Source organism: Haemaphysalis longicornis, unplaced genomic scaffold (assembly GCF_048455015.1).
Source record: "Haemaphysalis longicornis isolate Haplotype H1 unplaced genomic scaffold, Haemaphysalis longicornis Haplotype H1 scaffold_3, whole genome shotgun sequence".
Taxonomy (NCBI): domain Eukaryota; kingdom Metazoa; phylum Arthropoda; class Arachnida; order Ixodida; family Ixodidae; genus Haemaphysalis; species Haemaphysalis longicornis.
The window spans coordinates 200,194,554-200,207,959 of NW_027526335.1; the positions used below are offsets into that span (position 1 = coordinate 200,194,554).

General features: G+C 47.5%; 1 protein-coding gene across 1 annotated transcript; it reads right to left on the minus strand.

Moving 5' to 3' along the window:
* Positions 1-7,292: 7,292 nt before the first annotated feature.
* On the minus strand, positions 7,293-8,707 carry LOC144173655 (uncharacterized). The gene has a single exon (XM_077701987.1). It carries the CDS (start codon positions 8,695-8,697, stop codon positions 7,342-7,344), a length of 1,356 nt encoding a protein of 451 aa, XP_077558113.1. The 5' UTR covers positions 8,698-8,707; the 3' UTR covers positions 7,293-7,341.
* Between the last annotated feature and the right edge of the window lie 4,699 nt (positions 8,708-13,406).

Genomic DNA, 13,406 nt, shown 5'->3' on the forward strand with positions numbered 1-13,406 from the left:
AGGTGAAAACACTAGAGTATGCAGGCCATTTCACGCTAATAATTCAGCGTATAAAACGCATAAGTACTACGGAGGCCATTCATAGTAAATGTGTGAAGTTTATAATTGTCACATAATTGTTTGTGAGGACACACACAAGGTTATACCGAATCGCCATACATTTGCGCAACAAAAAAGTTTTGCATCGTTTTCTTGCCACTGAACGCTGCACTTCAACGGTAGTAAAAGCCGTCTACACAGCAAGGGTGTTTTGTAGGATGCTTCAGCCAGGGAAACGCTCCTACGCGAAATGCAGCCGAACACTGCTGGTAGAAATAACTTACCTATCACCACTTTGAACAAAAAAGCTGATAGTCCCAAGAGTAGAGCCACGGTACAAATAGTACAGACGGCAACATACACATAGTTGTGGCCTTTATCTTCATTTTCTCTCCTGCGAAGTTTATAAATGAATATAGCATCAGGCGATCAATAATTGAATGCAGTCAGTCAATTACAAAGTGGCAGTTAATTTTGTGCATCAGCAAATACTACTCTATTTGTACATTTTATCCATCATTCAACGTACTTTCCGTACTCTGCAATAGAATGAAAAGAGGGCAATACACTTGCAGTCAGTGGGGCACCGCAGTCTGCCTGCACAGCGGACGTCTATCGGTGACAGTGGGTTCGAGATAGCTCTCATCCGCGTGTACGGGGCCACCCTCATACGACCAGCAGGTCTTTTTCCACGTTTTTCGACGCCGCGGCCAGAGAGGATGCTTTTGTCGTTCAGTGGGCTTCAAAGTCTCTGAGCGAAAACCCAAGTCAACATGCATCGTATTAAAAATTCCTTTGGCGCCTCCAGCAAACTGAAGAAATGTAGAGTGAACGAAAGCTTGACTGAGCATGTGCGGATGCAGCAGCGATTCGGACGTTTTTGCAAAGGGTATTGAGAGTAATGCAGGCGAATCTGGAAGCATTAAATCCACACAAACGGAAAAAAATAATTGTATCAAAGTAAATAAATTGGTTTGCTCAGTAGTATCAGCTAGCAATATTGAATACAGAATAATTAAATTTGCTTGATAATTATCAAAGTGTGCTATTATAAAATAGGGAATTAGGAAGACATACAAAGAAAATTAAAGCGAATCAATGTTAGTTGTTAGAAATCAAAGTAATAGAGCTGAATAATTAGGTAAAATAGACTAGAAACACCTAAAGTAAACTGAAATCGCAGATGTATCCAACAGGACTATGAATACAAGAAAAAAAAGAAATCTTACAAACGAAGTGGAATAACTGGGACTAATTTATTTGAAGTAAATTATAGCGTTTAATACAATGCATTGATGTCTTTAAAATCAGAGTGAATCAGAGTGAATGTGAATCAGAGTGAATCATTCAATCAACATGAACCAAAACGTTCATTTTGATTCAGGCACAGCAGTTCCTAATATTTTCGGTGCCTTTGCTTCTAATTCAGTCAGACTCGTTTCGATCCGCTATGGTTAGTGTTACTTCAGTTTGATATAACTTTGTTCACTTAGGCACCAAATTATTCTTACTATGATCCTCGTCAATTTCATATATTTCTATAAAGTTCTTTTGTCAATCTTATTGATTCACCTATATCTTATTTCACTCTGGGTTCTTATTTATTTATTACAATTTATTTATTGTACTTTGATATGCTTGAAGTCATTCTGTGAGACAATTTAGTTTACTTTAATTCAGACTAATTCCCTAGCATCATTTGATTCGCATTGATTCCTCTCCATTCATTTTGTCTTCTTTTGTAATTCCCTCAAGGAATTTTCTCAAGTTTCTTATATTGTTTTGTAGGATGGATTTCAAACGATACATGTTCATTCTAGTCTAGAGGTGTTGTAAGCTAAAAGTTTAAAGTGCGAAGGCAATGTCCGTGCAGGTTTATTACCATACCGAGCCTACGGCGAGCAAAGCGCAGGAAACACTGATTTGTTGGGACCATATTACTCGTAAGTAGTACGCCATATTACCTAAATCTTTCATTTCAAGAAATTGCTAGGTTGTAACTACAGTACTAGTATTCAAAGGGAAGTTTTTCTAGGTAACGCGCATGAGCACTGCTCTTTCAGTATAAGTTTCCTGCACAACTTATTGTACCAGTGAGACATGGCGCTTACACAGTGATATAAAGAAAACGTTATCACTATTATTTTTGTTTTATTTTTAAACTAAGCAATCGCCTGCAAAGCATCTCGCACTAACGTTCGCATGAATGTAGGTTGTTAGATTATTTAGGCAAATTAGGAAAAGCAATGGGCCCTAGCACGTTCCCTAGCGGTACACCTGATTTTACAGGAAGGGAGTCAGAACATTGGCCATTTACATCGTCGAATTGATAGCTTTGATTACAATAAGACGATATCCAGCCAACAAAGTCGGAAGGGCCGTGTACTTGTTTAATTTACAATATCAGGTAACAATGAGAATTCGACAAATGCGAGTCGAGAATTACTATCTCGGTATGGCCAGATTTATCGATTATTTTCTTTTGTCCGCGTCCCTGCGCTATTTGTTTTTTTTTTCAAGTAATGCGTGGCCAAGCAGCCCAAATCCTACCTAGCCTTAGAATTATCTCGAATGAACCCGGTTGCATAAACGGTTGAAATAAGTTGGGTGCGTGGTGGTCGAGAACCGTATACGAAAGTCTTTACGAAAGCCTACACGAAAGCCCGTTATGCCGCTTTCAAACTTGTTATTGCATTGAATTATACCCAACTCCCTTTGTGTTCTTTTTAATATATCGCCGTTTCGTCCGCTAATGCGTAATCATGCTTTGACTTACTGTAACTGCCTTAAACTACCTGGGAGAGTTTTGGGGTTTTTTTATACGCCGCGTCGTGACCGCTATGGTCGACTGAATGAAGAGGCTACTAAGCTTTTCGTAATATCTTATAGCTATCGTATACGTAAGTAGGGTTTTTATCGTACAAGGGATTTATCATAGTCGCACAATATTGCATGTTCAATTATCCAAGTAATGGAAGGATGCGAGGAGGAAACAAAAGAAGCAGTAGGGTCACACAAACAATGTAAAAATTTAAGTTTCAGCGATGTGAACAAGAAAAAACGCCCAATAAAGCCAGAGTAAATATTTATACCTTCCGACTCCAACTACCATTGACAGGGATAGCAAACTAAGCATTCCATGCAAAGCTACGCTTCTGCGATACCCTATTGCGAAGCATCACAAGTGCCCCTGAAGTTCTTCCCCTGAATCATTTCCGTCGCATACTGATATGCTGAAATTTGTAAATGAATTAAAGAAACTGGTTAAAAATTCGTCCTTTGACATGTGTTAAGTGGGGCGGTGAAGGAAGAGGTGGTAGAATATTAGAGGGAAACAGCTTAAAGAGTTTAAAGAGGGAAACAGTTTAAAGATATTGCGAGTTCCTCTAAACGCAATCAGAAATATATCATTATATTTCACCATGATTGGAAGCTGTTCAGAGCAATGCTATCACGCTTTATATTGTCGCGTACAGCAAATACGCGTTGGGGGTGTTGGTGAGCTTTACTAAAACGCTAATAGAAGAAGCAGCGGAGAAGAACGCTCTTGACCGCGAGGCACTCAAGCTGCCAGAGCAAAGCACTGATGATGATGCGTTCCCGGTAGCGCTCGTTCGTCGTCGTCGTCGCCTCGGCTGGGATGTCACAAATTAAAAGTTCATTCAGATGCTTGTGGGTACGTGACAGTTTACCTCCCCTCCAAAGGAAGCATCGTCCCGATGCTAAGGCAGAAAGGAGCGGAACTTCATTTGCGACCCGTCACGTCCTCGCGAAGAATGGTTTCATGCGGACTATGTGGACGACCTCGGGCCGACAACGACGGCGCATTGTGGAAACGCTGTCCACCGGAGTAACTGCATACGTGACGTCGCTTAGTTGCTGTAGTACTCTGTAGGGCCCGAAGTAGCGCTTCATGAGCTTCTCGCATAGCCCTCTTCGTCTGATAGGGCTCCATACCCACACGTTGTCACCAGGCTGGAAAGCGGCGTGCCTGTGGCGAGCATTGTAAGTAGTAGCATCATGCAGCTGTTGTTGCCTGATTCGATTTCTTGCGAGCTGACGCGCCTCTTCCGCGCGCTGGGCGAACTCCTGCGCAGTCGTGTCGTCACCCCCACCGTCGTGAGGGAGCATGGCATCTAACATTGTGGTTGCCTCCCGACCGTACACAAGAGCGAATGGCGTCATGCGCGTGGTTTCTTGCCTGGCGGTATTGTAGGCAAAAGTCACGTATGGTAGAACTTGGTCCCAACTCTTGTGTTGCTCGTCGACGTACATGCTCAGCATGTCTGCAAGTGTTTTGTTTAACCTTTCTGTCAGTCCGTTTGTCTGCGGATGGTAAGCTGTCGATTTTCGGTGGGAAGTACCTGTGAGGTTCATGACGGCGCGCACCAAATCTGCGTTGAATGCGGTACCCCTGTCTGTAATCACAATTGCGGGAGCTCCATGGCGCAAAACAATGTTTTCGATGAAAAAGTGGGCCACGTCGAGAGCTGTGCAACGCTGGAGGGCTTTCGTTTCGGCGTATCGTGTAAGGTAGTCGGTGGCGACAAGTATCCACTTGTTGCCGGCATGAGACGTAGGAAAGGGGCCTAAGAAGTCCATGCCGATTTGTTGAAACGGGGTTTCCGGTATTTGGACAGGTTGAAGTAAACCGGCTGGGCGTCCCGGCGGTGTTTTACGACGCTGACAGTCACGGCAGGTACGGATGTATTGCTTCACTGTCGAAGGAAGCTTGGGCCAGTAGTAGCTCTGTTTAATTCGGGACATCGTACGTGCATAACCTAAGTGACCAGCGGTTGGGTCGTCGTGGCAGGCCTGTAGGATTTCTTGTCTAAGGCTCGCGGGAATAACGAGAAGAAAGTCTCTTCCATTCGGGGCGAAGTTTCGCTTGTAGAGGATGTTGTTTCTTAAAGAAAACGACTGGAGTCCACGTATGAACAGCCTTGGCTTGTGCGGAGTTCGTCCTTCCAGAAAATCTAGAAGTGGCTGTAACTCAACGTCTTCCCTTTGCTGATCGGACAGAGTTGTGGCGTCGATGGCACCAAGAAACGCCACGTCGTCATCATCTTCCGGTACAGGGCAGTCGACTGGAGCTCGAGACAGACAGTCGGCGTCAGAATGTTGTTTCCCTGACTTAAAGACAACCGTCATATCAAATTCCTGAAGTCGAAGGCTCCAGCGGGCGAGGCGACCCGTAGGATTTTTCAAACTGGCCAACCAACAAAGGGAGTGGTGGTCGCTAACAACTCGAAATGGGCGACCGTAGAGGTACGGTCCGCGTACGTAGAGGTACGTAGAGGTACGTAGAGGTACGGTAGAGGTACGGACCGTAGAGGTACGGTCCGTAGAGGTACGCGCGGGATAGTGTTCGGCTTGCGTAAGCGACAACTCTCTCCGCGCCGTCTTGCCACTGAAGCAGCACTGCCCCAAGGCCAACATTGCTGGCGTCTGTATGGATTGTGGTGGCCGCATCTTCATCGAAATGGGCGAGCACAGGCGGCACTTGTAAGCGACGCCGCAGGTTCTCGAAAGCAGCCTGCTGCTCAGTGGTCCAAACGAAGGCGACGTCATTGCGGGTGAGGCTTGTTAGTGGAGCCGCGATGTGGGAAAAGTTTGGGATGAAGCGCCTGTAATAGGAGCATAGGCCTAAGAATCGCCGTACGGCCTTTTTGTCGGCAGGCGTCGGGAAGTTGGACACAGCGGATACTTTGTCAGGATCGGGCTTGATGCCGGCGTGGCTGACAACGTGGCCCAAGAAGCGTAGTTCTTGGTACCCGAAATGACACTTTTCCGCTTTAAGTGTGAGACCAGCTGCTCTCACGGCGCGAAGTACACAGGATAGTCTTTTCAAGTGCTCTGCAAAGGTTGACGAGAAGACTATAACGTCGTCAAGGTATACTAGACACGTCTGCCACTTGAGACCGGAAAGAACAGTGTCCATCATTCGTTGGAATGTTGCTGGTGCCGAACACAAGCCGAAAGGGAGCACTTTAAATTCATAAAGTCCGTCCGGCGTTATAAAGGCTGTTTTCTCGCGGTCGCGCTCATCCACCTCGATCTGCCAGTACCCGCTCTTTAGATCCATCGACGAAAAGTAACGGGCATGACGAAGCCTGTCGAGGGAGTCATCGATCCGGGGCAATGGGTACACGTCCTTCTTTGTCACTTGATTGAGCTTTCTGTAATCAACGCAAAATCGCAATGTGCCGTCCTTCTTTTTGACCAGAACGACGGGTGATGCCCACGGACTTCGAGAAGGCTGGATGACATCGTCGCGCAACATCTGCTCCACTTGGCTGCGAATTGCGTCCCGTTCCTTCGCAGAGACACGATAGGGGTTTTGACGAAGCGGCCTCACATTATCATCAACAATGATGCGATGTTTTGTAAGCGGAGTTTGACGCACGCCAGATGTCGAAGAGAAACAGTCCTTGAAGGTCGTCAGCAGCGCGAGGAGGGCTTGTTGTTCACTGAGAGGCAAGCCGGAGTTGACATCGACGATGGCATCGCAGCTGGTTTCACCAGGTGCGGCGCCTTGTAACGCAAAGCAGTCTTCGCCATCAGCTATGTCTTCGAAATAGGCAACTGTCGTGCCTTTGGCGACATGTTGGCGTTCATTGCTGAAGTTAGTAAGCAGCAATGCGGCACGGCCATCGGTTACATGCAACACGCCTCGAGCAACTGCGATGCCATGACGGAACAAAAGTTCATCGATTCGCTCTGCTATGCCGTCAACATTGCTAAACATGTCGCAGTGAACTGAAACTAGCATGCATGACCGCGGTGGTATGTTCACGTCCTCGTCGATAACCCGCAACGGCGCTCGGCATGCTGCGAGTTCTGGTGGGCGGTGGCTCGACGAGAATGTAATTAGGCGTTCACCAACGTCGATCACAGCGTTGTATTCTCTTAAAAAGTCCATCCCCAAAATAAGGTCCTTGCAGCACTCCGCGAGGACCACGAAACTGCCGACAAAATCAGCGTTACCAATGGCGATTCTGGCGGTGCACTTCCCTATTGGAGTCATTAAATGGCCTCCAGCAGATCGAATCTGAAGTCCACACCACGGCATCTTCACTTTTTTTAACCGATCGGCGAGGGTCTGACTAATTATAGAGTAGTCTGCACCGGTGTCAATAAGAGCAACCACTTCATGTCCATCTATACAAATTACGAGGTCGGCGCTTCCAGCTTCGGCGAAAGACATTCTTGTGGTATCCTTTTCCGTCGGAGACGTCGATGTGTTTTGAAGGTCTTGCGTAGTTAGGCTACGAGCAACCCTGCCTCCAGAGGTTGCTGCTTTTAGTTTCCCCGCCTAGGGCTTGGGGATCTGCCTCGCAGTATCCCGCCGAAGTTCCGACGGTTAGGGGAGACGTCGTTCGCTGGGGACGGTGAACGTGGTCGACGGTTCGGCGAAAGGTCTCGTCTCGCAGCAAGGTATTCCTCGATAGCAGGGGGTCTTTGTCCAAAGCAAGGGCGTGGAGCCGTGGGAGCGAATCCGGAAAGCCCAATTTCGCGGTACGGACAGCGGCGGTAGATATGGCCTGCTTCGCCACAGTGAAAACACAGCGGCCGGTTGTCATTTGTGCGCCAGACGTCGGACTTCCGTACCTGTCGTCCAGCTGAAGTTTCCATTCGAGGCCTGGGATGCGGGTTGGTGTGCACTCCCTGATGCCAGGAATCGGTCTGGGGAGCCCGTTGAGGTGCTGGAATAGGCGGTACAGGTGGGTGACGACGGACAACCGACACATAGCTTGGTTGGAGCTGCTGCGGCTGGCTCTCCGGAATGGCCAAGGCTTCCCGGATCTCCTGACGCACGATGTCGGCGACAGAAGCAAGCGAAGGCTGTGAAGAGCCTATCCCGTGCAGCTGTAGTTCCTCTCTCACTATCGATCGCACGAGCTCACGCAGGGACCTGTCGCTGGATGCCGTCGCTGCAGCAGTAGCGCTTGGAGAACCGCCGGTAACCCGGTCATATTGCCGGCATCTGTCCCGCAGGGCATGCTCGATGGCTGTGGCCTCCTTAATGAAATCCTTCACTGTGCGGGGTGGATTTCGTACGAGGCCGGCGAACAGTTGTTCCTTCACGCCATGCATTAGATGCCGTAGTTTCTTCGGCTCTGACATTTCAGGGTCGGCTCTACGGAAGAGGCGTGCCATGTCCTCTGCAAACATCGCCACCGTCTCGTTCGGTTTTTGGATGCGAGACTCCAAAAGGCGCTGAGCGTGGTCACGGCGGTCGCTGCTGGCGAATGACTCCAGCAGCTCCTGGCGAAATTCCTCCCAAGTAGATAACCTCGCTTCGCGGTTCTCGAACCACGTCCTTGCACCATGTTCTAGCGAGTAATACACCTCACGCAGCTTTTGACGAGCGTCCCACTGGTTGAACGATGCGACCCGCTCAAACTGCTCCAGCCAATCCTCGACGTCCTCAAACGCCTCACCGTGAAAAATGGCCGGCGTACGTGGCTGTTGGAGAGTTACCTGGCAGGGAAGTGGTTGCGTCATTACTTGGGGTGCTGGCGCTTGACGTCTAGGTGCAGTGAAGTCAAGGTAACCGCACTCTGGAGACAGTCCGCGTTGGCGACGACTAGCCCGATGGACAGGTGTGTGGACAGGGTGAGGCCGTTCCGGGCTGGCCGAAGGGGTCCTCTGCATGGGGTAGTCGTACCCCGCACCTCCACCAGTGTCGCGTACAGCAAATACGCGTTGGGGGTGTTGGTGAGCTTTACTAAAACGCTAATAGAAGAAGCAGCGGAGAAGAACGCTCTTGACCGCGAGGCACTCAAGCTGCCAGAGCAAAGCACTGATGATGATGCGTTCCCGGTAGCGCTCGTTCGTCGTCGTCGTCGCCTCGGCTGGGATGTCACAAATTAAAAGTTCATTCAGATGCTTGTGGGTACGTGACAATATTAGTTAGGGACATAGGAAAACCATCCTGCTTGTTTTTAGGTGGTTTCATTATGCATGCTTCTTTAAAAGTGAATATTGTCTATCCTATTGACCGCCGACATTATTAGCATAATTAGCTATTGTTCGTTGGTGCTGTCATAATTTGAACATGGTAATGCATTGTTTGTTATGATCTTGTAGTAGGATTTCTTTTTACTTTTCGCATTGGCAGGACATCTAGAGTACCGCCTTTATCGGCACGTCTGAAAAGGCGTCTGCTCTAGCTGTCAGGGAAACTTTGCCGCTTCCTTGCAAGTGGCTCAGTTTTTGGGGGGGGGGCAAAACTCTTTAGGGGATCGGGTTGTCGGCTTCTGCTCCCGTCGTGTCGTGTTCTTATGGTACTAAAACACCGGGACACTCGTTTTCAAACGCCTCGCGTTAGAACGTTTTATCTGCGAGAGAAAAAAGCGTACTAACGGAACACACCGCGGCACTCGCTTTCCAACTCCCACGCATGAACACTTCTCGCTTTCAGACACGAGAATTTTACAGCAAAGCTGTATAGCTCTACTTGAACTCGGCGCGATCTATGATTTGGATATGCAGGCGCTTCTTCAACAGTAGGAGCATTATAAGAAGGGATAAGAACCCAAGAAATATGTTACGCAAATTGACTGGGATGAGCAATGCGATTGCTGATCATACATAATAAATCTACATGTGTATATAGTTGAAACAAAATCATCTTCTGTTTCTGATTTCCCACTAGCAGTAATTTTCCTGTGAGAAACACCTGCTCACTCTGCATGCTCCTACCCTTCCCATAGGTTTCACGTTATTGGAGATCACCCGTGATATTTTTAATTTATTCAATTGCTGTGTGGTCGCAAATATTTGTTAGTACTGAATTTATGCAGAATTTCAACTCCTCAAATGTTTGAGCGTCGGCCGTCAGAAAGGAGTGAAAAGTACCCCTTTCTACTGTCGCTATACCTCCTGCAGTACAAAAGTACTCCAGTTTTATTCTCCGGAATACTTCCTTTAGGACATTGCCCAATGGCATTTCCTCTTTTTCATTTACCACTAGCAGCGATTTTTCTGTGGGAAACACCTTCGCACTCTGCATGCTTCTCTCTTCTCTGTATGTTTCACGTTAGTGGAGATGGCCCGAGATATTTTTAATTTATTCGATTGCAGTGTGGTCGCAAATATTTATTAGTACTTAATGTGTGCAGAATTTTAACTCCTCAGATTTTTCGCGTGTCGGCCTTCAGAAAGGAGTGAAAAGAACACCTTTTACCGGTCGCTCTAATACCTCCTGCGGACCAAAAATACTCCCGTTTCGTTCTCCGGAAAACTTCCTTTAGGACCATGCGAAATGCCTTTGCCTGGTTCTCATTTTCCAATAGCAGCGATTTTCATGTGGGAAACTCCTTCGCACTGTGCATGCTTTTCCCCTTCCTATATGTTTCACGTTAGTGGAGATGGCCCGGGATATACTTTATTTATTCGATTGAAGTGTGTTCGCAAATATTTGTTAGTACTGAATGTATGCAGAATTTTAACTCCTCAGATTGTTGCGCGTCGGCCGTCAGAAAGGAGTGAAAAGAACCCCTTTTTACTGTCGCTATATTACCTCCTGCACACTGAAAATACACGAGTTTTATTCTCCGGAATACTCCCTTTAGGACATTGCGCAACGCCTTTTCCTTCACCCCCTCATTGCTAGGAAACTAATTACGACTGCACGGCTTTGAAAGCTCCAGACTATTGGTTCTAAGCTTACATTGTGTCTTCGCATTTGCTGTGTAACAAGTAACGTCTAAACGCTTCAAAAATAGCCGAAGAAGCTAAGCTTCGCAGACTCTCCTACATTGTCCCTGAGATCGCTGAGAAGGCAAAAGCCTCACTGGAGATTTATTTAGGGCAGGCGAAAGGTTTTTGTTGCTTCACGCCCCCTTTCTCCGAATTCACGCCCAACGGCGACATACCCTTCGTCCTTTTCCGGCAATATTAGAACGATGCTCAGACAAACTCTCCGAGTCATCCACATTCTTCTACCTAATTTAGCTTAATTAGCTTAGCTCCTTATATGTTTGCACGACCGGCTGCTTTCATCCAAACCCTTCATATTAGGTTTACTTGGGACAATAGTCATAGCCCTTTTTCTGGCAACCTTACACTAGAGCTACGAAACGGGTCATTGGAAGTTTTTCTTCGAAGGAAAATCTTTTCTGCGCAATGGTTTTCTCAAGGCTACTGAAAGACATCATAGTAAGGAGATGTATAATGCTTTCTTCTTAATACAAGCGTCTATCCTAAAAATGATACCTCGAAGTTAAATATGCGCGCTTATACAAGGAGGATATTCGTGAACGCTGCGCGGTGCAGATTTTCTTTTCGCGTGGAGGATGACCACACCCCTCGTGGTTTGAAGGAAGAGAAGGTCGCCTCGGGTAGCATTCAAGGTTTAGGTTCGCTGCGGAATCACTATTTGAGCTGTGACCTCCTGAGGGAGCCTGCCATTATCTCCGACCGCCCGCAAAAAAGTGCCGAACCCAACCTGGAGGCGCAAGCCTTATAGGGAACCTAAATCCGCATTTCGTTGTGTCCGTTGACTTTAATCAGCCTTGAACCTAGGCATTCTTGCATAGGCGGCAATAACTGGGATGGGCAATGTTAAAACCGCAGCCCTTAAAGGGACGAAGCAACACATTGTTGCTTTTTTGCTTTTTTGTTTTTGTGTTTTTTGCTTCCTTCCACCACTGGAATAAAGGCATTACAGCGGTGTAGCTGCCATTTCCCAGGTTTCCTTCCGTTGCAGCAATGAACGCATTCGATGGCCACTTGAAAAAGAAAGCCACGAAATCAAAGCAAAAACGGAAGCTGTATGTGCTGCAACGAGCAAATCACGCAGTGCCGCTCCGTGATGGCAATAACTATACTGCCTTCACACTGCTTCCAGGCCCCAAGAAAAGAGTGAAAGCGTTGACTGGAAGTTTTGAAGAGTCCCTTTAAATGTCGACGAGAGCAACGAGGCTGCTTAGTTTTTCAATTTCTTCGAGCAAAGCAGTTGTTGCGCTCTTCGGAGGTGTCTATAGGTTGCGCAGCACGCGATTTCAGCTCTATGTCACGGGTGTTGCGAGTGCCCTATTAGATGCGAAGCATCTCTTGCTTTCGGCTCCGTCGTCTGTAGTCCGTCCATTCGCACCTCTTCCCCTACACTATATAAAAAAAGAAATGGCGGCGCCCGGTTTCAATCCCCGACTGTCTGGCCGCACCGGGAGGTACGTGGCGCTCTTCCCACTGCGCTACAAAACCGAGACAGGAGCAAGTGCTACGAACGCGTCTTATGTCGTACGTGGCGCTCTTCCCACTGCGCTACAAAACCGAGACAGGAGCAAGTGCTACGAACGCGTCTTATGTCCTTGACTCATGCAAACTACGTCAAGAAGCTTCTGATACTACGAAGGCATGCGAAGCTGAACGTCAACGGAAACGACGAACTGAAAACATTAGAGGAGGATGTTGAATTTCCCGTGGGAAAGCTGCGGCGGGAAGCGCCACGCGCCTCGTAGCTCAACCAGAGAAGAAGACGAAGAGGGCGGGTAGCGGGGTAGGAGCGTGAGGACGCAATAAAGAAAGACGAGAACCAGGAGGTGTTCGATCAGGTAACGCCGGTGTCGGTCTCTTCGCTGTCTCTACATTGCTCTACATTTCTCTGTCTCTACATGGGGGCTCACACTACGTTCCCATTCGTGCTCCGATAAAGAAAACAACATAACGGCAACACAATGGAACCTACACGGAACACCTATAATGCTTCGCATCCTCCTCATGGTTCCCAACAGGAAGATGGTGTAATTTTTTTTAGTAATGTTAAACCAAAGCTCTCTTGGTTTCACTGATGGCGGTGTCGTAAGCAAAACGCAATGCAGGAAAGTCAACTTTAAACAATAGGAAGGCGCACGATAAAGAAGATGATGATAAAACAAAGTAAAACGCTTCCCATGGTCGGGGTCGAACCTGGGCCCGTCCCATTACGAAGCCGACGAATATCTAAAAGCGCTGCCACAGTGTTCGGGTCGCTGAGCTTTGTTGGTGTTTCGGGTGTTGGCTTTGGATTTTGGCTGAGTTCATACGTCTGCTCGTCATCAAAACAACCTCACACACTTCGCTATTAGCGAATTCTCTCTCAAAGGTCAAATCCTCTCCGTCTAACGACGAAGATGGTCCAACGGCGACTATGATTGGGTGCGGTTTGGAAGAGAGGGAGAGGGGGGGCGTTCTAACCTTTCTTGTGAGCTGAGCATTGACTTAGAGCATTGACGTTTGGACATTGACAGACAAGTGTTTTGCAGTTTGATCGCTGACACTTCGGCTTTGATTTCAGCAGCCTCACCGTGGCAGATAGCTTTTTCATTTTCGCACTGAGGAAAGCATCCGGTTTCAACCACCTTTCTTGTGAGAGAAAA

What these genes read in the sequence shown, in the direction of transcription:
- LOC144173655 (XM_077701987.1), bottom strand. Translation starts at nt 8,697, where the DNA reads ATGCAGAGGACCCCTTCGGCCAGCCCGGAACGGCCTCACCCTGTCCAC.